Here is a 26,318-nt window from a genome sequence, read left to right as displayed (position 1 = left end):
TTTTAATTTTAATTCCAGTATAATCAACATACAGTGTTATATTAGTTCCAGGTGTACAATATAGTGATTCAACAATTCTATGCATTACTCAGTGCTCATCATGATAAGTGTGCTCTTAATCTCTTCACCTATTTCATCCATCCCCCATCCCCCTCCCATCTGGTAGCCATCAATTTGTTCTCTGTAGTTAAGAGTGTGTTTTTTGGTTTTTCTCCTCTTTTCTTTGTTTACAAAATACATATTTAATTAATCAAAAGGGAGAAAGAATAAATATGACACAGATGTCTCAAATAGAAAACATATAGTAATATGAAAAACATAAATCCAAATATATTATAATTAAATATTACTAGATCAAATTCTCCATAAATACAATGATTATGAATCTATATAAAAAACAAAACAAAACTTCACAGTGCTAACAAGGGACACCTCACAGATATAAGGACATAGAACAGTTTAAAGTTATAGAAAAGAAATACCATGTAAACAGTAACCAAAAGAAATCTGGCATATCTATACTAATATCAGAAGAAGTAGATGAGATATTAAGGCAAGAGCTGCTGCTAGAGATAAAGAGAAATATCTCCTATTTATAAATACAGTCGTATGTTAAATGAATAAAATGGCTCTCTGAGGAGCCTTGTTTTGTAGCATTTGCCAATTTCTACAGTGTAATTATTTCCACTATGGCTGATTTCAGTCTACCAACATGATGTCATTGAATATGGAGTCGTAAAGAGACATTCACATTTAGCTTGAAGCCAACGCAAGCCAGCCTCAGCACACCACTTTTTAAAAGAGTCAGTACACAGGAGCAGATCATGATGCTAAATCTGCATGTCCTCAATAACATAGTAAATAACATTTACAAGCAATGACTGGGCATGTCTAAAAGGGGAAACAAATCCACAATTATAATTGTGCGACATGTTTTGCATAAGATTTTGTGCACATAAGAGATGATGAACAAGCAGGAAAAAATTAAGGGTAAAGAATACTTAACAATCCAAGCGACAAACTTGACCTAGTTGACAATTGACAACACCTCATACATGACAGAAGAACATATATTCTTTTTAAGTTACACAGAGTTGCCAATCACACAGTAGTTTTAGTCGATGTATCTCACTGTGCATAACTGCAATAAGAGGATTTAGTGATTGTCACTTAAAAGCTAGCCCTATTGACAAATATTTGTAGGGCCTGTTTTATATCTTTGTTCCTCAGGCTATAGATAAAGGGGTTCAGCATAGGGGTAATTACTGTGTACATGACTGAAGCAATTATGTCTTTGTCATTAAAGTTCCATGATAAGGAGAAAAAGTAAACACCTGCAAGTGTCCCATAGTATACAGACACCACAAAAAGATGGGAGCCACAGGTAGAAAAGGCTTTAAAGAGTCCTTTAGTGGAGGGGACCCTTAGGACAGTTGTCCCTATACGAATATATGAGCCCAAGATACTACTCAAAGGCAAGACGAAAAGAATTCCTCCTTCAGTAAAGATGATCAGCTCATTGAGAGAAATGTCTGAGCAGCTTATCCTCAGGAGCACAGTGAGGTCACAAAAGAAGTGAGGGATGGTATTATCACAGAAAGACAGTTGGACCAAGAGGAGGGTGTGCAACAGGGCATGAATGTAACAGAAGAACCAAGATCCAGCCACTAATGAGATACATAACTCCTGCCTCATGACAGTAGAGTAGTGGAGTGGCTGACAGATGGCCACATACCTGTCATATGCCATCACTGCAAGAAGGAAATTGTCAAGACAACCAAAAAATATTAAGAAATACACCTGTGAAATGCACCCCACATAGGGAATGGATTGTTGCTGAGTCTGCATGTTCATGAGCATCTTTGGAACTGTGACAGATGAAAAGGAAACATCAGTGAAGGCCAAGTGGCTAAGGAAGAAGTACATAGGCGTGTGAAAGCGAGAGTCCAGCCTGACGAGCAGGATGATGAGCAGGTTCCCCAGCACTGTAGTCATGTACATGCCCAGGAACAGGGTGAAGAATATGCCCTGCTGCTCTGGCTGGATGGGGAGCCCCAGGAGGAGGAACTCGGACACGCTGCTCTGGTTCTCCCTCCTCATGTTGTTTTTTCTCTGCTGGCAATGGGGAAAAGTGGAGAATGTTCATGAACATGTCATAACATTATAGTGAGGTTCTTTCTATGCAAATTTTTTAAACTACCTTTCTGTTTATTTTTCACAACTCTTGGTACATGAGTGTGCCCCATTCTGGCTCCAATATACATGAGACCCTCACATTAACCAGGTTTATTCCTCTCCAAAAAACAAACAGCACTTATTCTTTATTCAACAAATATTTAGTGAAAAACAGCTTAGTCCCATATTGATAATAGCAGTGAACAAGAAATGGGAAGTCTTTTTTTTATTTTTTTTAATGTTTATTTATTTCTGAGGCAGAGAGAGACAGAGCATGAGTGGGGGAGGGTCAGAGAGAGAGGGAGACATAGAATCAGAAGCAGACTGCAGGCTCTGAGCTGGCAGCACAGAGCCCAACATGGGGCTCGAACTCACTAGCCGTGAGATCATGACCTGAGCCGAAGTCGGTCGCTCAACTGACTGAGCCACCCAGGCGCCAAGAAATGGGAAGTCTTTATGTTCAAGGAGTTGACATCTTAATGTCAAAGCATGTTCAAATGTGAAATGAGTACCAGAAAAGAAATATCAGTCAATTCCTCTTAAAAAGGGGGTGAATCTCCCTAAGTTGGAACAGAATTACTAAGGCTATGTCACAGGCTTTTGGTGTAATTGGCTGAGTCCTGCTTTAAGTCATATAAAATTCCCTGTTACCAAAAGTGTCCAATCCAGGTTTCCAAACCAAAATTAAGAATAGCACCAGGCACTATTCCATGTGGTTTACGTGTCCTTTCAAATCAGATCCTCATTATAGTCCTAACAAATGGGTATTATTAGAGTCATTTTAACTATGAGACTACAAAGTGCACATTATCTAAATTGCAAAGGTACGCACAATTAAGTGCAACAGATAGAATCACGACATATGTCTGACAAAATTCCTACTCAACTACTTTGCATAGAAATTACAACGTTATTAGAGTGTCCAAAGAAGCTATTTGTCAACTACCTTTGTCCAAAATGTCATTAACTCCAAGAAAAATTGACCATTCGCATTTATACATCATACAATTTACAAAGGACTTTCACATGCTTTAACTTCTCTGAAAACAATAAGTATATATTTAGGGACTGTTCAGTACACAAGGCAAATTTCATGTCCTCATTTTATAGATGGGAAAATTGAAGCTAAAGTGATAATTGATACCCACCATGACTTGGCTGTTTGATGGTGGATTCCAGATACAGTATGTATTTGGAAGTTAGACTAGAGGTTAGGATAACCACATAGCCCTGAAGAGGGAATCAAGACTGACATTCTCACTCAAGAGTAGGAGCAGGACAGTGAGTTATCCTCAAGTACCACAAGCTTCCTCAGTGGCACTGGTTTTATCTGTTCATGGCTACCAAGGAGGACAGTGCTTGAACCTTATGCAGAGTCCTGGCTGCTCACTGATGTAGGCTGTGTCAGTCCTTACTTAGAAACCAGAAAAAAACAAGAGGGCTGGAACAAACCAGGAACTTTGATTCAGGCAGGACCTCAAGAAGGAGACAGTTGGGCCATTAGCTGTGGAAAGGAGGTCAGACTGTGACCTTGGAGTATGAGAGGGAGCCTTAAGATAAGCCTGTCCTCTCAGAATTTTACTTGTCCTGCTCCAGACAATGGTGAAACAGGAACCTCCACGAGGCAAACATTGGATTTGGGGAAAAATAATAAAAATACCTCCTTTTTACTGAGCACCAATTGTGCCAGGCATGGGACTGAACAATTTGTGTGCATTGCTTCATTTAATCCTCAAAATAGCATTTTGAAGTAGGAATAGTTGCCTCTCCTTTGCCAGTGAAGAATCTTAACCTCAGAGAGATGAAGTCACTTCCTAAGATCACAAAATATATGAAGGCCAGACTGAGGATTGGGGCCCAGTCTGCCATACTGCAGACACTGAGTTAGTATATGACACATGCCCAGGAGTGGAAATGCATAGGAACCTGCCTCCTTAATGCAGTAATATATATATGGCTACTATTGAAAGATTGTTAAGGAAATATTTGAGTTCACAGGAAAGAACCAGAGCCCCTAAAACATGTACATGAAAAACAACAACAACAACAACACATTCTAACATTTGGAATCACATATATATATATAACTTATAAACAAAATGCAATGTCACACATACACACACCATTGAGCTGAGATGTCAAGACTTCTTATGTATTGCTGGTCATGAGTAAATTCAGGAAACTTCTCCCCCAGATTGGTGATCAGCCTCTCTTCAGACTATGCAATCTCATTTAATTTACTATGATGTCTGTACAAAGATGGAAGAAGGAGTTATAGAAAGAGAGTGGGGCAAATACTTGAGTTCAGAGGGACTGATTAGGAGACCCCAGATCACGTACACAAATGCCCTACACTTGTTTAATGAGGCAGCTCTTATTAGACTTCTATGTTCTTGGTCTAAGAGAGGGAAAAAATAATACTGAGAGTCAATCACACACACACACACACACACACACACACACACACACACACACACACACAACTCAAGAAGAAAACATACATATGTCCACATTGTGCAAGCAAGGAAACACCAGACAGACCCACATGGAATACATATGCAGACCTCTAGACACAGAGACGCACCTTGCCTGCCTAGAATTCCTAGCTCACTCTGACTTGTGCCACTCCTTAGCAAGCTGAGGTACCTTCTAATACAATTTCCTGCATCCTCAGCTTCTGTTGAGAACACCAGGAACAAAAAGTAAGAAGAAAGCCTCTGTGAGCCCATGACCTCATGAGCTCTCTGTCTGTCCTTGAGCTCCAGAGAAACAGGCAGGAGATACCATTTTACAAGCCTTGGAGAACACTCATGATAAGTCTCTAAGCTCCTGGTTAAGTAAAGAATCAAAACAGACTAATGGCCTCAACTTCCTAAAAGACCTTGGGGAGGAGCCTGTGCAGGGGCAACAGGGACTGAGCTGCTAGAGCCACCTGAGAGGCTGACCCATATCTCAAAGATACTCTGGGCTCCTCTTTGCCTGTTCATAGTTCCAGGGGGAAATTAGGAATGGCTTAGTCAGCTTCCATCACCAGTGTTGCCAGTGCACTGGGTCAGCCTCTCCTGACACCACATTATGGTCCAGGAAGAGTAAGTCTGGCTTTTGCAAACTCCCACACCATTTGCACTTGCTACCATGAGCACACAAATCTAGCTTTAAGTTCGCATCCTGCAGGTCCCCTCCTCCCTTGGGAGAGACTTCAAGTCATAGAGGTGTGCCTTTTCTAAGAGAGTGTAGAGGGGGAAAATTGAGTCCTTAGGCTCAGTACTCAGAAGAACTGGGTCTGGGCTATGCCACTCATTAAATGTTGGCCCTGAGCACATATAGCATCCCCTCAGCCCTGTTACATCAGCTGTAAAGTGTGGATAAAAATTACATTGTCCTCAGAAGTTATTATTGAAATTAAATGAGATGATTCATGCTAAAGGACATAATAAATGCACAACAGATATCAACTCTTGTTATCTTTATCTTTTTATCTTCCAAAAAAGATAATGATATCTAAAATCACTGACATTGCCATAGGATTGATATTGAATAAATGAGTGAATTAATTGATTGATTCATTCCATCTTATAGTAACAGCATATTCCCACCTTAAGAGATTAAATGAGTTAAAACACAGAATGAACTTAGAACATTGTCTGGCATTTTTTAAATCCTCAATAAACTTTGGTTATCTTATTGTTATAGATTACAGACTCATTGCATTCAGCTGCTCACACATTTGTTTCATTACCATCTTAGTTACTGATAACTCCATGTTGTTCAAACCAAAATATAGGAATCCTTGACTCCAACCTTTCTTTCACAATTCTCAATTTGTCAGCAACTCTTGTTGGTTCCAACTTACAACTAAATACAGTATTCACCAAAATCACCCTACTTCGTCTGCTATCGTCCCAGCCTATCATTTCTTAACTGCATTGTTGCAGTAGTTCCTAGGTGGTCCCCTGCTTCCACACATCCCCTTTCTCCTTCAGTTTATTCTCAATACAGCAGCCAGAGTGATGTTTTTTAAATCTGAATCTTGTTACCGTTCTGCTGAAAAGCTTCCAAGGACTACACAAATAATTCATAACAAAAATCAAATCACAATGCCTAAAGGACATAGCCCCTGTTAGCTTTAAAATTATCTCCTCCTGGGGCCCCTGGATGGCTCAGTCAGTGAAGCATCTGATGTTGGCTCAGGTCATGATTTCACAGCTCTGAGTTGGAGTCCCGCATTGGGCTCTGTGCTGACAGCTTGGAGCCTGGAGCCTGCTTCAGATTCTGTGTCTCCCTCTCTCTCTGCCCCTCCCCCACTGTGCTGTGTCTCTCTCAAAAATAAATAAATGTAATAAAAATAAAAGTTTTAGTAATGTTTTTTGTATGAATGAATAAAGTATAATTATATTTTCCCATATAGAATATATACACAGTCCCCATTTTTGAATAAATAAATAAATACACAAACATTAATGAAAATAAATAAAAATAAACAAAAATAAAAATCTTCTGCACAGTGAAGGAAATAATCAACCAAACTAAAAGGCAACCTCAGAATGGGAGAAGCTTTTTGCAAATGGCATGTCTGATAAAGGGCTAGTATTCAAGATCTATACAGAACTTATCAACCTTAACACCCAGAAAACAAATAATCCAGTTTTTAAAAATGGGCAGAAGACATGAATAGACATTTTTTTTCCAAAGAAGACATCCAGATGACCAATAGACACATGAAAAGAAGCTCAACATCACTCATCATCAGAGAAATACAAATCAAAACTACAATGAGATATCACCAGTCAGACTGGGATACACATCAGTCAGAATGGCTAAAACTAACAACATAGGAAACAAGAGGTGTTGGCAAGTATGCAGAGAAAGGGGAACCCTCTTACATTGTTGGTGAGAATGCAAACTGGTGCAGCACTCTGGAGAACGACATGAAGGCTCCTCAAAAATTTCAAAATAGAACTACCCTATGACCCAGCAATTGCAATATTAGGTATTTACTCGAAGGATACAAAAATACAGATTCAAAGGGGTACATGCACCTGATGTTTATAGCAGCATTATCAACAATAGCCAAACTATGGAAAGAGCCCATTAGTCCATTGACTAATGGATGGATAAAGAAGATTTGGTGTATATATACAATGAAATATTAGCCACCAAAAAGAATGAAATCTTGCCATTGCAACTCTAGCTGGAACTAGAGTGTATTAGGCTAAGCGAAATAAGTCAGTCAGAGAAAGACAAATACCATAAGATTTCACTCCTATGTGGAATTTAAGAAAAAAACAGGTGAACTTAGGGGGGAACAAAAGAGAGGCAAACAAGGAAACAGACTCCTAACTGTAAAGAACAAATTGAGGGTTGATAGAGGAGAGTTGGAGGGAGAAATAGTTTAAACAGATGATGGGGATTATGGAGTTCACTCGTTGTGATGAGCCCTGGATATTATGTTAAGATGAATCACTAAATTCTATACCTGAAACTAATATTACATTGTACATGAATTAATTGGAATTTAAATAAAAACTTGAAAAAATAAAAATTAATAGTTAAAAAAATTTAAAAACACAATGAGATATCACCTCACAGCTGGTAGAATGGCTATTATCAGAAAGATAAGAGGGTTGCCTGGGTGGCTCAGTCAGTTAAGCGTCCAACTTCGATTCAGGTCATGATCTCACAGTTTGTGGGTTTGAGCCCCACATTGGACTCTGTGCGGACAGCTCAGAGCCTGGAGCCTGCTTCAGATTCCGTGTCTCCCTCTCTTTCTGCCCCTCCCCTGCTTGTGCACTGCCTCTCTCTCAAAAATAAATAAACATTTTTAAAAAAGATAAGAGACAATAAGTGCTGTTGAGGATGTGAACAAAAGTGACCCATGGCACTGTTGGTGGGAAGGTATACTGGTGAAGCCACTATGGAAAACAGTCTGGAAGTTCCTTAAAAAATGAAAAATAGAACAACCATATGATCCGGCAATCCCACATCTGGGTATATATATCCAAAGGAACTGAAATCACTATCTTGAAGAGATATCTGAATGTTTATGTTCACTGCAGCTTTATTTAAATAGTCAAGACATGGAAACAACTTAAATATTTACCAATGGATAATGAATATTGATATATATAATGGAATAATATTCATCCACAAAAAGGAAGGAAATTTTGTCATTTACAATATGGATGAACCTCAAGGACATTATGCTAAGTGAGTTAAGTCTGACCACAATAAAAATAAATACTGTGTGGTCTCACTTATATGTGGTATCTAAGAATATAGAACTCTAAAAAACTGAGAATAGATGGTTGGTTGCCATGAGTGAGGGATAGGGGGTGAGAGAAATGGACGAGGACTAAGGGTACAAACTTCCAGCTGTAAGATGAATAAGTTCTGGGGATGTAATTTACAGCATGGTGATGATAGTTAGCAAGACTGTATGAAAATTACTAAGGGAGTAGATTATAAAAGTGCTCACCACACTAAAAATGTTGTAACAATGTGAGGTGATGGTTGCATCAACTAGTATGATTGTGGTAATTTTGTTTATATATATATATATACATATATATATATATGTATATATATATATATAATAAAATTATTGTGTTTTACACTTATTTTTTTAATTTTATTTTTTAAATTTACATCCAAATTAGTTAGCATATAGTGCAACAATGATTTCAGGAGTAGATTCCTTAATGCCCCTTACCCATTTAGCCCATTCCCCCTCCCACAACCCCTCTAGTAACCCTCTGTTTGTTCTCCATATTTAAGAGTCTCTTATGTTTTGTCCCCCTCCCTGTTTTTATATTATTTTTGCCTCCCTTCTCTTGAGTTCATCTGTTCTGTGTCTTAAAGTCCTCATATGAGTGAAGTCATATGATATTTGTCTTTCTCTGGCTGACTAATTTCACTTAGCATAATACCCTCTAGTTCCATCCACATAATTGAAAAAGACAAGATTTCATTCTTTTTGATTGCCGAGTAATACTGCATTGAATATATATACCACATCATCTTTATCCATTCATCCATGGATGGATATTTGGGCTCTTTCCATACTTTGGTTATTGTCGATAGTGCTGCTATAAACATTGGGGTGCATATATCCCTTCAAAACAGCATACCTGTATCTCTTGGATAAATACCTAGTAGTGCAATTTCCAGGTCATAGGGTAGCTCTATTTTTAATTTTTTGAGGAACCTTGATACTGTTTTCCAGAGTGGCTGCACCAGCTTGCATTCCCACCAACATGCAAAAGAGATCCTTTTCTCCGCATCCTCGCCAATATCTGTTGTTGCCTGAGTTGTTCACGTTAGCCATTCTGATAGGTGTGAGGTGGTATCTCAGTGTGGTTTTGATTTGTATTTTCTTGATGATGAGTGATGTTGAACATTTTTTCATGCGTCGGTTGGCCATCTGGATGTCTTCCTTGGAGAAGTGTCTATTCATGTCTTTTGCCCATTTCTTCACTGGATTATTAGTTTTTTGGGTGTTGAGTTTGATAAGTTCTTTATAGATTTTGGATACTAGCCCTTTATCTGATATGTCATTTGCAAATATCTTCTCCCATTCTGTCAGTTGCCTTTCAGTTTTGCTGGTTGTTTCCTTCGCTGTGCAGAAGCTTTTTATTTTGATGAGGTCCCAATAGTTCATTTTTGCTTTTGTTTCCCTTGCCTCCAGAAACGTGTTGAGTAAGAAGTTGCTGTGGGCAATATCAAAGAGGTTTTTGCCTGCTTTCTCCTTGAGGATTTTGATGGCTTCCTGTCTTACATTGAGGTCTTTCATCCATTTTGAGTTTATTTTTGTGTATGGTGTAAGAAAGTAGTCCAGGTTCATTTTTCTGCATGTTGTTGTCCAGTTTTCCCAGCACCACTTGCTGAAGAGACTGTCTTTATTGCATTGGATATTCTTTCCTGCTTTATCAAAGATTAGTTGGCCATACGTTTTTGGGTCCATTTCTGGGTTCTCTATTCTGTTCCATTGATCTGAGTGTCTGTTCTTGTGCCAGTACCATACTGTCTTGATGATTACAGCCTTCTAGTATAGCTTGAACTGTGGGATTGTGATACCTCCAGCTTTGGTTTTCTTTTTCAAGATCGCTTTGGCTATTCGGGGTCTGTTCTGGTTCCATACAGATTTTAGGATTATTTGTTCTAGCTCTGTGAAGAATGCTGGTGTTACTTTGATAGGGATTGCATTGAATATGTAGATTGCTTTGGGTAGTATCGACATTTTAACAATATTTGTTCTTCCTATCCAGGAGTATGGAATCTTTTTCCATTTTTTTTGTGTTTTCTTCAATTTCTTTCATAAGATTTCTGTAGTTTTCAGTGTATAGATTTTTCACCTCTGTGATTAGATTTATTCCTAGGTATTTTATGGTTTTTTGTGCAACTGTAAATGGGATTGATTCCTTGATTTCTCTTTCTGTCACTTCATTGTTGGTGTGTAGGTGTGCAACTGATTTCTGTGCATTGATTTTATATCCTGCAGCTTTGCTGAATTTATAAATCAGTTCTAGCAGTTTTCTGGTGGAATCTTTTGGGCTTTCCATATAGAGTATCATGTCATCTGCGAAGAGTGAAAGTTTGACCTCTTCCTGGCTGATTTGGATGCCTTTTATTTCTTTGTGTTGTCTGATTGCAGAGGCTAAGACTTCCAATACTATGTTGAATAACAGTGGTGAGAGTGGACATCCCTGTCTTGTTCCTGGCCCTAGGGGGAAAGCTCTCAGTTTATCCTGTGTTTTACACTTTAAAGTTATGTTCTGTGTCAATTATATCTCAATAAAGCTAGAAAAAAGGAAGGAAGGAAGGAAAGAAGGAAGGAAGTGAAGGAGGAAAGAAGGAAAGAAAGAATTAAGTGAATGAATAGAAAGAAAGCCACATGAATAGGCAGGACTCTAACCCAAGGTTTTTTGTCTATGTATTATTTACTCTTAATATGTCGATTAAAATTTAAATATTAAACTAAAGGCTAAAGAAAAAGACACACATATATCGTGTGAGACAGTAGTTTATGCTGAAGGCTGCAGCAGAATGTGTTTCATTCCTTACACTTTGTTATGGATTATGTTCACCATGATACACAATATTCTCTATATAAAACCCACGAGGAAATTTTCTGTCTGATTTCAGTGCCAATAATAGTTGTTATCCTCACTTTTCAGATGAAGAAACTCAGGCTTACAAGCAACTAGCTTAGTGGCAAGGCCAACATTCTATTAGATATCTTCTTTCCTCAACACTAATCCTCAAAAACTTCCCTGAGTCTAAACTCTAAAAACACATACACTATTGGGGCGCCTGGGTGGCTCAGTTGGTTAAGCGTCCAACTTCAGCTCAGGTCACGATCTCGCGGTCCGCGAGTTCGAGCCCCGCATCAGGCTCTGGGCTGATGGCTCAGAGCCTGGAGCCTGCTTCTGATTCTGTGTCTCCTTCTCTCTCTGCCCCTCCCCCGTTCATGCTCTGTCTCTCTCTGTCTCAAAAATAAATAAACGTTAAAAAAAAATTAAAAAAAAAAAAACAACACATACACTATTTTCCCAAAGTCCCTTTGCTAAATATGACAACAACCATTGCATACCCTGTGCGTTAAACACACATAAACCGACATTAACCTAATCCCACACAGGAAAAAGAAATCAGATCCACATGCCTGCCAAGATACTGGAGCACACATACACACCACTGATCTACCCCCACTGAATCCCCTAGAAACTCCCACCTCCCTACTCTAGAATATACCGCGGTCCACACCTGCATCCCCAAACATAAAAATATACACCCACATAAATATTTGTCCATTTCTGATAACCCAGAGTTGGGGAGACTAAGGCACACCCTTGAGATGTTGCAGTGAGATTAAGTGGCTCTGGAATGAGCCCCACATCAAAACAGAAAGCCTCCGGGCTCCCCTATCCCCTCGAGTCAGCAATGCTGGGTGTTATTTCCAGTCTGCTTCCTCTGCTTACAGCAAGCACAGGATCAGCTCCCTTGAGAGGTCATCACACCACAACTCCTTCAGCCTAACAAGGGCCCCCGAGGCCACCAGAGCAGAGCTCAGACTCAGGAGATAGTCTGGCTTCCACCATCAAGACAGTCCTTGCCCCTTGAGTCAAGACGTCTCTGCCTTCTGAGATGGGGAGCTAGGAGAGCAGCAGCATGCTGGGGGCCAGACTTGAGGGATTGGAGGCCAGTGAGGGGAAACGTGCTATCCCTTCCAAGTAGCACATCAGTTCCCCTGCCTTTCCTGTTCCTCTCCTTGTTAATCAGCCCAGAGTGTCATGGGAGAAACATGAGGGGGCTGTGCTTGGCTGAGAAGCAGACTTGCAGCTGAGTAGCAGATGTGGTGCAGACCAGTTTCTGGAGAAAGTGGAAGGCAAGAACAGCATCTGGATCTGGAGGTGAGCTTCGGTAAGCTGGACACCCTCTTGGCCAGCTTCCCTCCAACCTCTGGCACTTACTCTTTCCTCCCTGAGAATTTCAAATATTTTGTGGATTAAGCAGTCATAGTGTCCGACTAAAACCTCCACCTGGCTTTTGGTTTTCAGTCCATCCAATTTGACCTCTAGACCATCTACACTGTGTGCTTTGCTAGAAGTAAAACACAGGAAGGAAGGAAGGAAGGAAGGAAGGAAGGAAGGAAGGAAGGAAGGAAGGAAGGAAGGAAGGGGGAGGGAGGGAAGGAAGGAAGGAAGGAAGGAAGGAAGGAAGGAAGGAAGGAAGGAAGGAAGGAAGAGGCAGGGAAGGAAGAAGAAGGGAGGAAGGAGGGATGGAGGGAGGCAGGGAGGGAAAAGTGAAGAAGAAAACAAAACAAAACAAAACTATTATATTCCCAGCCTCAGCCATTCATTCTGTGTTTTGAGAACTGTTCTTCTTGATTCTCAGGTTCAAAACCTTTCTTCTTTCTAGTTATCATAGTAGGTGATCCTCACATCTATGACCTGGATCACCCAACATCATTAATTAAACCAAATGTCCACTAATTTCTTATTTCCACAAGCAGCCTTTTCACAAATGGCTCGTTTTTTAATATTGGCCTATGTTTGACAAACTGTCTTGCAGACATGGTGTCTCATTTGCTATTCATAAAACATCCGGAGTCAGCTTGTGAGCAGGTGACCAAGGACAAATCAAGCCCCCATCTTTTGTCTTAACTCGAGGACACTGTCCAGCACCAACCACAACTCTCCATGCCAGACATGCCCCAGACATGCATGGCCAATTTTTTCCACCTGATTTTGGCCATTTAATCATAGATGTTCAAAATTTCAAATCCACCATTTGTGTAACACAGCAAGATCGGTCACCTCTTTAGCCACTACAGGGATAGATTCTGAACATGGGAAAAGAAAGATTGTTAGTTAAGAGGGAAAGAAAGGGAGGTCATTTAGGAAATGACACAGTGAGGAAAACAGTACCTGTGCGTGATTGTGACAGACAGTATATACACCAAAACACGAGGAGGTGTAGCCTGAGGTTAAGAGCATGAGCTTCAGAGTGATTCCTCTTGGAGTTCAAATCCTGATTGCTACTCACTTACTTAGTGACCTTGAGCAAACCACTTCACTCTAAGCCTCAGGCTTCTGATAACAACACATACGTTGTGATCCCTCATCGTGGGAATTTGTGAGGTTCTTAGCACAAGCTTGACATGTAGTACATTTTCAATAATATTGGTTATTGTTTTTAACTTTAACTACTGGTTCACTCAGATCATTCAATGCCTAAACAAATCATCCTTCCATAAGATCTTACAAAATCATGAGGTTAGTCTGACAACTTGGCAGTGAGGGATATGATACTTCAAGCATGTGAGTTAATTGATTTTGAGGACAACCAGTCATAGCAGATAAGGGAAAGCAACAATGGGATTGATGATGATCAAGAGTTTCTGCTGAGTGTTCACAATATGCTTGTCTCTCTCCTGAGTGTAGATGCATTTCTCACTAAATCCTCATGAGCATGCATGTATTTGTGTCCAATATCATACATGGTGAATCTGAGGTGTAAAGATGTTTAGTTATTTATGATAAAGTTGTAAGCACATTTAAGACTTACTGTCTTAGCGAGTTTTGAATATGCAGTGCAGTGCTATTACCTATAATTACCCTAATGTACAGGACATCATTTAGTTGTTAATGTAAATACAACATTTAATTGTTAAATGAATTCATATGTTAATATATAATAAAATTTTTAATGCATGAAAATTCCAATGCATGTGATTATTCAAAAAGTGTGAAAGAATATACTGTTTCCAAGGAAATTATTTTAGGGGTGCCTGGCTAGCTCGGTTGGAAGAGCATGTGACTCTTGATCTCAGGGTTATGAGTTTGAGGCCCACGTGAGGTATAGAGATTACTTAAATAAAACTTAAGAAAAAGAAATTATTTTAAAAATTTTGGTGATATATAAGTATGGTGACTATAGAGATTTTTATGGTAACAAGGAACATATAAGTAACCAATATCTCAAAATTTTTAAAAATCCCTATGTGATATGTCCATTAAGAAGGTATGGGTAAATATAAGACTCTAAAAAATTGGTTGAAAACACTTTGTTTATACAAGATCTCCCATTGCAGACATGTTTGTAGTAGCAATAAGTGGAGACAACTTTTTTGTCCATCACAAAGTGATATTGTCCATAACTCGATATGACTGGAGAAAAAGCATAGATAGATCGATCGATCGATAGATAGATAGATAGGTATCTCAACAGTTAATATATGAAAATTAACATATTTCTCATAGATAGTTTTGCATACACATAGGAAAGGTGAATTAAAAAGATTCGACAAAAAATTGTTGAATACCCAACGATTCAATAATCCTGTACAAATGGATTCTCATCCTGTACAAATATGATTCAGAACATACAGTTAAAGAAAGGAAAACAATTTATAAAAAAAGGGGAGACTTACACTGGTGATGATAGCATACCATGAACTAAGGAGGATGAACTCTTCATCCTATGTCCAGAGGAGGAAAAGCCCACTTTGTTGAAACAGGTTCAACATTCCCATTGGATTTGCCCTGTTGGTTATTTTGGCAAACCCTTATTTTTTTCCAAATCAACGCAAATATGAACATTACAATGCCACCACTGGGTTTCCTTTGATAGGAAATGAGTGTCCTGTGACCTCCCGTACCAAAAATACCTCCACTCCATTCGCCATTCATCTTCATCCCTTATATACTGCTTTATGTTGTTTGTTGATGATCTGTCTCCCCAACTAAACACGAGCTACACAATGGCAAGAATTTGCCTGTTTTTATCACTACATCCCCAACAAGAGAACAGGCTTTGCACAGAATAAGAACTAATGAACTGCAATCAACAAGGTCCATCTCTGATGGTTTCTAAAGGTAAATTCTTCTGTCCCTCCAGCCTTCAGTATAAGGCCCTTGTGATGCCCATGGATTTGAGAAGGGAGAAATACATCAAGGACCATGACACTTACAAGCTGTCTCTACAGAACAACTAATTGCAACAAAACAGAAAAAACAAGACTTGCTGGGTTCTGAGGATTTGGATTCTGGACTTGCAGTATGGTAAATAATAAGTCATCTTGTATATAAGTAGACCCAAATCAATGGAAAGAGTCAACCAAACCAGAAGTGTTTCTGAGTTTATCCTCCTGGGACTCTCCTCCTGGCCTGAGGACCAGAAGCCACTCTTTATCCTCTTCCTCACCATGTACCTGGTCACCATAACAGGGAACCTGCTCATCATCCTTGCCATCCACTCTGACCCCCAACTCCAGACCCCCATGTATTTCTTCCTGAGTTTCCTGTCCTTCACTGACATTTGCTTTACAACAACCATTGTCCCCAGGATGCTACTGAGCTTCCTGTCAGAGAAGACCATCTCCTATGCTGGGTGTCTGACACAGATGTATTTTATTTATGCTCTGGGCAACACTGACAGCTTCCTCCTGGCGGTCATGGCCTTTGACCGCTATGTGGCCATCTGTGACCCCTTCCACTATGTCACCACCATGAACCACCACCGCTGTGTCCTGCTGGTGGCCTTTTCCTGCTCACTTCCTCACCTCCACTCACTCCTACACACACTGCTACTGAATCGTCTCACCTTCTGTGACAACAATGTTATCCATCACTTCCTCTGTGACCTCAGTCCCCTGATGAAACTGTCCTGCTCCTCCACATTTCTCAATGAAATTGTGATAATGTCAGAATGTTCAGTTGTTTTGGTGACCCCCTTTGTGTGCATCACCTTCTCTTACATACGAATCCTCATCACAGTTCTCAAGATCCCCTCAGCTGCTGGGAAACGCAAAGCCTTCTCCACCTGTGGCTCTCACCTCACTGTGGTAACCCTCTTTTATGGAAGCATCTTCTACGTCTATTTACAGCCCCTGTCCACCTACACTGCCAGGGACCACATAGCAACAATTGTCTACACAGTTCTTACCTCCATGCTGAACCCTTTTATCTATAGCCTGAGAAACAAAGACCTGAAACAGGGCCTGAGGAAGCTGATGGGCAGGAGGAAGTCCCAGGCAGCACCCTCTTGACAAACCCACAAGTGGAATCTGCTTCACTTGAATCTAATATCTGCTTGATCTTGGTGAACAACTGAACTGTTGGAGATGAGCTTTTTTAACCCATGTGAGACAAGGCTGTTGTGGATGCTCACATGCATTGACGACAGCCCACCAATTGTCCCCTTCTCTGCTAAAATCATGATACTCTTCCTCACCATTCCTCCATTTCCCCATGAAGACTCATCAGCTCATCCTCCAAATACTGCTTGAAACTAATTCTCTTCCCACAAATATTTCCTGAACAAATTGCTCTCCTTTTATTGAGACTTGCCCTCCAAAACCCTTCACATGGAAGCCTATTGCTGGAAATGATTACTGAATTTGTAGCTTTTGAATGTCTTTGCAGATATTTCATGTGGAAAAGAATGGAGGCAGAGAAGGAAGGGAAGGAGGAGAATTACATTTTAGCAACTTTTCTCATTGTGAGGATTTTTATAATTCCCCATTTTTCTCGGTCAAAAAACGTTTTCTTCCTTAAAATTTTTTACCCTTACTCCTCTCTTAAATTTTTTTTAATCTTTATTTATTTTCAAGAGAGAGACAGAGTGTGAGCAGGGGAGGAGTGGAGAGAGAGGGAGACACAGAATCTGAAGCAGCCTCCAGGCCCTGAGCTGTCAGCACAGAGCCTGAAGTGGGGCTTGAACTCATGAACCATGAGATCATGACGTGAGCTGAAGTCGGACACTCAACCGACTGAATACCCAGGTGCCCCACTTTTACTCCTCTCTTAAATTTATATCCTTATTAAATTGTTGTGCTTTTGTTCTGTTTAGTTTCCTGGTTTTTTTTTTTTTTTTTTTTTTTACCATACAATTTAAAAAATGGGAATGGCCAGAAAGAACAAGAACCAAGAGCAATTACTTGAAAGTTATCCATTCCACAGTGGGGAGATTGGGACATTTCTTATTCCCATTTATCTTCAAAGGTATATGCTTAAAAATATGTGATTGAATGCTTCATTCTAGAAATTCCCACTCTGAGGAGTCTAATCTATGGAAATATTGTCATAAATATATATTGGATATTGAGATTTTTTCAGTCATTCCCAGATTATAACAGATAAAAATTCAGAACAACCTAAAATCCTACCAATAAAGAATAGAGAAATTAATTATGGTTAATCACATAGAATGTAAGAATATGCAGCAGGTTGAAAGAATAAAATGGATGTCTATTACTTCTTTGAAAAGCCATTAGGTAGGAAAATCAAGATGTTGCACAAGTAAAAAAGTATGAATTCATTTTTTTTAATTGTATAAATCTGTGTATGTATAGTCACTAGAGTAAGAATGAAAGGTCAGTGGGGGAGAGAGGGAGAGAATTTCCAATTAATACATGGTTGTAACATCTGAATTTCTTTAAATTAATATATATAGCTCATATAAACCTATTAATATATTAGATTACCAAATAAATAAATAATAAAACACCGTAACAAATAGAGAACCCAAAATAAATCCTTATTTATATAATCAATTGATTTTTGCCTAAGTGCAAATGCAATTTAATGGAGAAAGAAGCAGCCATTTGATAAATTATGCTGGAACAACTAGATATGCCATAGGAAATAATTAGCCTTGACCCCTTACTCACACCATACACAATAGGCTCATAGACCTAAATGAGAGGGATAAAACTAAAATTTACCAAAGAAAACAGAATACAAACACACACACACACACACACACACACACACACACACACACACATATGTACATATATACATAAATGTATGTATGTATTTGTGACCTTCAGATGAGTGAATATTTCTTTTTTTTCTTTTTTCTTTTATTTAAATCCAAGTTAGTTAACATATAGTGTAATAGATTTCAGGAGTAGAATTTAGTGATTCATCACATATATAACACCCAGTGCTCATCCCAGCAAGTGCCCCCTTTAATGCCCATCCACCATTTAGCCCATCAACCCCACCCAACACCCCCCCAGCAACTCTCAGTGTGTTCTCTGTATTTAAGAGTTTCTTATGTTTTACCTCCCCCTCTATTTTCATCTTATTTTTCCCTCCCTTTCCCTATGTTCATTTGTTTTGTTTCTTAAATTTCACATGAGTGAAATCATATATTTATTGTTCTTTGACTGACTTATTTCATTTAGCATAATGTATTCTAGTTCCATCCACATTGTTGCAAATGACAAGATTTCATTCTTTTTCATTGCTGAATAATATTCCATTATATATATATATACACATTCCATTATATATAGAATACATATTATATTATATATATGGAATATAAATGTGCATATATAATATAATATATATATAATATTCCATTATACACACACACACACACATATACACACACACACCACATCTTCTTTATCCATTTATCAGGCAATGGACATTTGGGCTCTTTCCATACTTTGGCTATTATTGGTAGTGCTGCTGTAAACATTGGGGTGCATGTACCCCCCCTTCAAATCAGCATTTTTGTATCCTTTCAATAAATACCTAGTAGTGCAATTGCTGGGTTGTAGGTTAGCTCTATTTTTAATTTTTTGAGGAACTTCCATACTGTTTTCCAGAGTGGCTACACCAGTTCGCATTTCCACCAGCAGTGCAAAATGGTTCCCCTTTCTCCTCATCCTTGCCAACATCTGTTGTTCCTGAGTTGTTAATTTTAGCCACTCTGACTGGTGTGAGGTGCTATCTCATTGTGGTTTTGATTTGTATTTCCCTGATGATAGTGATGGTGACATCTTTTCATGTGTCTGTTAGCCATCTGGATGTCTTCTTTGGAAAATTGTCTATTCATGTTTTCTGCCCATTTCTTCACTGGATTATTTGTTTTTTGGGGTGTTGAGTTTGGTAAGTTCCTTATAGATCTTGAATATTAGCCCTTTATTCAATGTATCATATGAAAATATCTTCTCCCATTCCATTTGTTGCCTCTTAGTTTTATTGATTGTTTCCTTCTTTGTGCAAAAGCTTTTTATCTTGATGAGGTCCCAATAGTTCATATTTACTTTTATTTCCCTTGCCTCCACAGATATGTCAAGTAAGAAGTTGCTGCAGCCTAAGTCAAAAAGGTTACTATCTGTTTTCTCCTGTAGGATTTTGATAGTTTTCCTTCTGACATTTAGATCTTCCCTCCATTTTGAGTTTATTTTTGTGCATAAGATACCTAGGACTAAACCTAACCAAAGAGGTAAAAGATCTGTATGCTGAAAACTATAGAATACTTATGAAGGAAATTGAGGAAGACACAAAGAAATGGAAAAACATTCCATGCTCTGGGGAGCCTCGGTGGTTCAGTTGGTTAACTGAACGTCCAACTGAGCATCCAACTTCAGCTCAGGTCATGATTTTGTGGTCTGTGAGTTTGACCCCTGCATCGGGCTCTATGTTGACAGCCCAGAGCCTGGAGCCTGCTTCAGATTCTGTGTCTCCCTCTCTCTCTCTCTGCCCCTCCCCTGCTCATGCTCTATCTCTCAAAAATAAGAAAGATTAAAAAATTTTTAAAAAAACATTCCATGCTTATGGATTAGGAGAAAAAATATTGTTAAAATGTTGATAATGCCCAAAGCAATCTACACATGCAATGCAATCCTTATCAAAATAACACCAGCATTCTTCATAGAGCTAGAACAAACAATCCTAAAATTTGTATGGAACCAGAAAAGACCCTGAATAGCCAAAGTAATGTTGAAAAAGAAAACCAAAGCTGGAGGCATCGCAATCCCAGACTTTAAGCTGTATTACAAAGCTGTAATCATGAAGACAGTATAGTATTGGCACAAAACCAGACACATAGATCAATGGAATAGAATAGAGAACCCAGAATTGGACCCACAAATATATGACCAACCAATCTTCAACAAAGCAGGAAAGAATATCCAATGGAAAAAAGACAGTCTCTTCAGCAAATGGTGCTGGGAGAACTGGACAGCAACATGCAGAAGAATGAAACTGGACCACCTTCCTTCTGCTCTTCTACATGCTCACTCCTCTTCAGTGACCAGTCTCCTTTTTGTTCCTGGAACATAGCTGACATTGTCACATTTCAGAGCATTGCAGCTGCTGTACCTGCTCCCTGACATGATTTTCCTGCAAATATCCCTGTAGCTCCGTTCTCTGATGCCTTCAATTCTTTGCTCAAATAGCACCTTCTTGGTGAGACCAATCCTCATCACACTATTTAAAATAGCAGCCTGGGCCCTGGATTCCTGATTTCTTCACAGTGTTGCATGTTGTAGCACTTAAAACCATGAAATTTACTCACATATTATGTTTATTTTCATTGTCATCCTCTACTAGAATATAAGCTCTACAAAAGGAAAGTATTTCTGTCTGATTTGTTCTCTTCTAGAAATTTCCATAAGCCCAGGAAACACGTCCTAAATACCTGTCAAAAAATCAATTATTTTTATATACATTTAGAGTTTTCTTTTCTAGAAATCAGGTCATGCTGTTTGTGGAGCAAAAGATAACCCATTTTTATAACCTAGAATTAAGAAGGCATAAGTAAATAAGCTGTCCCCACAAAGAAACTTCCAGTTAAAAAAAAATACATCCTACATTGGTTTAGGGAATTTGGGAATGAGATTTAATGCACTGTGCCTCTCTGCTGAGTTTTTAGCACAGGCAAAAACTAACTTAAGGATAATAAAGCCAAAATATTTGCAAATGTTTTACTTTTAGACACAATATGTAACTAGCAAATATATTACAAATGCAGTCTCAACTTCTTTACCTTAAACACTTAGAGCAATACTTACTTTTTATAACTATAGACATGATAGACAAAAGGACAAAAACACTAAATTGTTTATTGTTATCTCATTTACATAAATTTATACACACTATGAATTATCATTAAATTTCATATTAGTCATTTTTTATACAAACAATAGCATTTATTTACCATTTTTAATTTTAATTACAGTATAGTTAACATACAATGTTATCTTAGTTTCAGGTGTTCAATATAGTGATTCAATAATTCTATTCATTATTCAGTGTCATATTAACTATTTTTATGCCTTTTTGTTTATCAAAAACATATTTCACAAACCTTAATACTAACTCAGCTATAATGGCCCAGATATTAGTTTTGTTTTATAAACAAGTAGCATATCATTTTAAGAAGTCCTCTTTTAAAAACTTTTTATAGTTTATTAATTTTTTTTAATTAAAAAAAAATTTTTTTAACGTTTATTTATTTTTGAGACAGAGCGAGACAGAGCATGAATGGGGGAGGGGCAGAGAGAGAGGGAGACAAAGAATCGGAAGCAGGCTCCAGGCTCTGAGCCATCAGCCCAGAGCCTGATGCGGGGCTCGAACTCACGGACCGCAAGATCGTGACCTGAGCTGAAGTTGGACGCTTAACCGACTGAGCCACCCAGGCGCCCCAACAGTTTATTAATTTTTTGAGAAAGAGAGTGCAGGGAGGGGTAGGGAGCAAGGGAGAGAGAGAGAGAATCCCAAGGAGGCTCCACACTGTCAGCAAAGAGCCCAATGTGGCACTCAAACTCACGAACCATGAGATTGTAACCTGAGCTGAAATCAAGAGTCAGACACTTAACTGACTGAGCCACCTAGGCGCCCCTCACATTTGAGAATTCTTATCTCTTTAACTTGGCATCAGTAAGTTAAGGGGTCAGAAGGTATAACTTATACAAAATGCAACATAATTTAGACCGCAAATCTTAGTCTAAGATTGTTTCTCTTCTTCAAGAAGAAACAGAATGTGTAACCTTCTTTCAGAAAAAGAAGTTCATGTGTTTTGATATCACAGCAATTCATTTATATCTCTTCAGATAGATAAGGCCATACCTTAAAATGTTGACTTGACAAAAATGAGAGTTGCTGATAATGCCATGTACCAACGCTTATGGGAGAATAATGAGGACAAGAAAAGATACCTAAAGCTAAGGCAATAGGTTATGGAGATCATAACCTGAAAAATAGGCAGGGAATACAATCCAAGTAGGGATCCAAAAAGGGGGGAGAGACCATTGAAATCAAGGAAAACAAGGAAACAAAGGCAGTCAATGTATCAGTTAGCTTTTGCTGCATAACAAACCATCCCCAAATTTAGTGGCTTAACAACAGCCACTTGTTTATATGAAAATTCCATGCACTTGCAATTTGAGCAGGGAATGTGCTAGCTGGATAGGGCTTCTCATCTGGGTTTGGTTCAACTGACCACAACAAGGGCTTACTCATGCTTCTGCTGTCACCTACCAGGTCACCAGGGAGTTGGTTGATTGTTAGCTGGAGCATCTTGGTTCTCCCTCACATGGCCCCCATCTTCACACACCCTAGCTTGGACTATTTCACATGGTGGTCTCAAGGTTCCAAGAGGAGAAGGAACAGAGTCTACATAGGCTTGGAAATCTCACACCACTTTCACTGAATCTATTAGTCAAAGTCAGTCAGAAGTCCTGTCCCGATTCAGTGGGTAAGGAAACAAACCACATTTATAAGAGGGGCAGTGAAGTAATTTGGCCATTTTTGCTATCTACAACAGTCACCTACACAATTTTTGAAGGAGGTGTCTCTAGAAACATCACTAGGAAAATTAAGAATATGAGTGAGTAACTGTTACTTAGAAAAAATAATTTTCCTCCTATAAAGTATCCCCAGAGCCAGTTTCATGTCCCTGTTCCTCAGGCTATAGATAAAGGGGTTTAACATGGGTGTCACCACTGTGTATATAACTGAAGCAATTATATCTTTGACTTTGGAATTGTTTGATGAAGGAATGAAGTAAATCATTGCAAGAGTCCCATAGTACAAAAACACCACAAGGAGGTGGGAGCCACAGGTGGACAAGCCTTTGCAGATCCTCTTGATGGAGGGAACCCCTAGGATGGTGGCCCCAATGCGAATATAAGAGCCCAAAATAGCACACAATGGCAGGAAGGCAAACACTCCCCCCTCGGTGAAGATAACTAGCTCATTGAGGGAGGTGTCTGAACAGATCAACTTCAAAAGGGCAGTGAGATCACAAAAGAAATGAGGGATGGTATTGTCAACACAGAAGGACAGGCGGGACAGAAGGAGAGTATGCAATAGGGCATGGGCACACGAGAAGAACCAGGATCCAGCCACCAGTAAGATACACAGCTCCTCCCTCATGACAGTGGTGTAGTGGAGTGGTTGACAGATGGCCACATACCTGTCATATGCCATCACTGCAAGAAGGAAATTGTCAAGACAGACAAAAAATATGAAAAAATACATCTGGGAAATGCATGCCACATAGGGGATGGATAAGTGCTGAGTCTGCATGTTCATCAGCATCTTTGGGACGGTGACAGATGAGAAAGAGATATCAGAGAAGGCCAAGTGGCTGAGGAAGAAGTACATGGGCGTGTGGAGGCGAGAGTCCAGCCTGATGAGCAGGATGATGAGCAGGTTCCCCAGCACCGTGGTCAGGTACATGCCCAGGAACAGGGCGAAGAACATGCCCTGCTGCTCTGGCCGTATGGGGAGCCCCAGGAGTAGGAACTCAGACATGCTGCTCTGGTTCTTAGGCCTCATGTTGTTCTTATCTCTGCTGGGGATGGAAGGAGTAGGAGGTGTCAGGGACTGAGATATGGCGTTTATCATCACTATGTGTACATTACAGCCACATGCTGTTTCTCCTGGAAACTGTATCAAAATTCAGACACACCACACATTTTGCTGTCTGAGTCTTCCATCTGCCCCATTGTGGTCACAGAGTACATCGGATTTCCAACAGCAAACAAGGTTTCCTTCAAAGGAGGTCAGCCTAAATTTCTTTACTTACTTGACCATGTTCCAGATACTTTCTTGGCACTGAGAATAAAACAGAAAATAAAATATGCAATCCTCTTCCTCCTTAGAGCTCACAATTATTGAGCACAATATAGAGTACTGATCAGGAGCTAGGGTTCTGTAGCTAAAAATCTTTAATTGGACTCCAACCTCAATAATTTACTCCCTGAATGACCCTGGGGACTTTCTCTTTGTCACCATAATCAGAGATCCTACTCTTCAGCATTCTGTTGTTCCTGCCCTTCATTCATTTGGCAGAATATTCTAGTCCATGTTTGGAATTGTTTCAGGGCTTCAAAATTACCCCAGCCACCTGCTTGATTACCTACTTATACTCATACATATGATGACCCTATATTATCTAATCCAAGCCAGCATGCTTTAAGAGTGAAAAGAGGGGCACCTGGCTGGCTCAGTCAGTTGAACATCCAACTCTTGATTTCGGCTTAGGTCAGGATCCCAGGGTCATGGGATCAAGCCCTACGTTGGGATCTGCACTGAGCATGCAGCCTGCTTAAGATTTCTCTCTCTCTCCCTCTGCCCAGGAACTCTCCCTTTCCCTCTAAAAATAATTTTTAGAAAAGATTGAGGAGAGAAGTTATATAATAATTATACCAGAACAATAGGTCTACACCAAGATTTTCCTAGGCAAGCCAGAATGTATGGTCACCTACTTACACCACACTTTACAATTTTCAAAGGTCTTTCACATGCACTTAATTACATTAATTAGTAAACATTTATTGAGTGCCTGTAAAGCAGAAATTCCAGCAGTTAATTCTTTCATCTTACTATAGTGGAAACAGGTGTGAAGTCACATACTCCATGGCATGTAGTGGTTGATAGACTCTGATATAAAGCATAGAGATTCTGATAGTCTTTACACTAAAAGCCAGGCTCCCTTGCTGGGAATTAAATCAGACTTAGAGGCCACATACAGAAGCCCTACAATGGAACCCAGTGAGACAACATCATTCTAACGATAGGGATCTGATAGAAGAGTCTCTTCAAAGAACACAGATGAGCTCAGCCATTTCTGAGCTCATCTCAGTCAGTGGGACCAGATGGAGAGCAGTGACTTAAACCTTCTGCTGATACGTGGCTGCCCAGTGACATTCATTGGATAAAACTTCTCTTTGGAATTCAAGCATTTTGGGGGTGAAATCCAAAAGTTTTGTGTCAAGTAGAATCTTCACCTTCAATGATTGGACCAGGAAGATAGAACCCTGATGCAAGCCACCCCTGTGTGAAAGAAACAGCTGGATACATGCCTCAGGAAGGAGGAAGGGAAGCTGTCTGCTGGAGTTTGAAAGAGACTGTTTGGATGTTTCCCCTGCCTTTGCACAAAATACTCTGAACAGTCAAGAAATGACTAGCAAGTTTAAAATCTCATGCATTTAGGGAATAATCATGATGCTAGCACCCATTTAGTGCATGCTTATTACATGCCACATACTGGGTGGAATAATCCTATCACTTTACAGTTCAGCCTTCTTAGCCTCACAGAGGTTGAGCCCACAGTCCAAAATGAAGTGTCAAAATAAGAATTTGAAATAAAATGTGTGTGACACCAGAGCCTAAGCACTTAACCACTACCATGTTCTCAAGAGTAGAAATATGGTTGGGGCACCTGGAGGCTCAGTTGGTTGGGCAGCCGACTTTGGCTCAGGCCATGGTCTCACATCTTGTGTCATGATCTTGTGGTTTGTGGGTTCAAGCCCTGAGTTGGGCTCTGTGCTGACAGCTCAGAGCCTGGAGCCTGCTTCAGATTCTGTGTCTCCCTCTCTGCCCCTCCAC

General features: G+C 39.5%; 2 protein-coding genes across 3 annotated transcripts; one reads left to right on the top strand and one right to left on the bottom strand.

Annotated features, from left to right (window-relative positions):
- Positions 1-1,170: 1,170 nt before the first annotated feature.
- On the bottom strand, positions 1,171-24,403 carry LOC109269848 (olfactory receptor 1J4-like). 2 transcript variants are annotated; one of them, XM_053908260.1, is made up of 2 exons: positions 23,767-24,403; positions 1,171-2,110 (listed from the first exon to the last, which is right to left on the bottom strand). In XM_053908260.1, the coding sequence occupies exons 1-2, from the start codon at positions 24,330-24,332 to the stop codon at positions 1,171-1,173; spliced, it is 1,506 nt and encodes a 501-aa protein (XP_053764235.1). In that variant the 5' UTR covers positions 24,333-24,403. The 2 variants fall into 2 exon arrangements, with proteins under 2 accessions (XP_053764235.1, XP_019309468.2); XM_019453923.2 differs by lacking the exon at positions 1,171-2,110 and having other exon boundaries at positions 22,276-24,403.
- LOC109270194 (olfactory receptor 1L8-like) lies at positions 15,563-17,032 on the top strand. The gene has a single exon (XM_019454628.2). It carries the CDS (start codon positions 15,779-15,781, stop codon positions 16,721-16,723), a length of 945 nt encoding a protein of 314 aa, XP_019310173.2. The 5' UTR covers positions 15,563-15,778; the 3' UTR covers positions 16,724-17,032.
- Positions 24,404-26,318: the final 1,915 nt, after the last annotated feature.

This window comes from Panthera pardus, unplaced genomic scaffold, assembly GCF_024362965.1.
Source record: "Panthera pardus isolate Hobbes unplaced genomic scaffold, ASM2436296v1 HiC_scaffold_20, whole genome shotgun sequence".
NCBI classification, from domain to species: Eukaryota; Metazoa; Chordata; class Mammalia; order Carnivora; family Felidae; genus Panthera; species Panthera pardus.
Note: the sequence above shows the minus strand (reverse complement) of the source record. Positions and strands in the feature narration are given on the sequence as shown.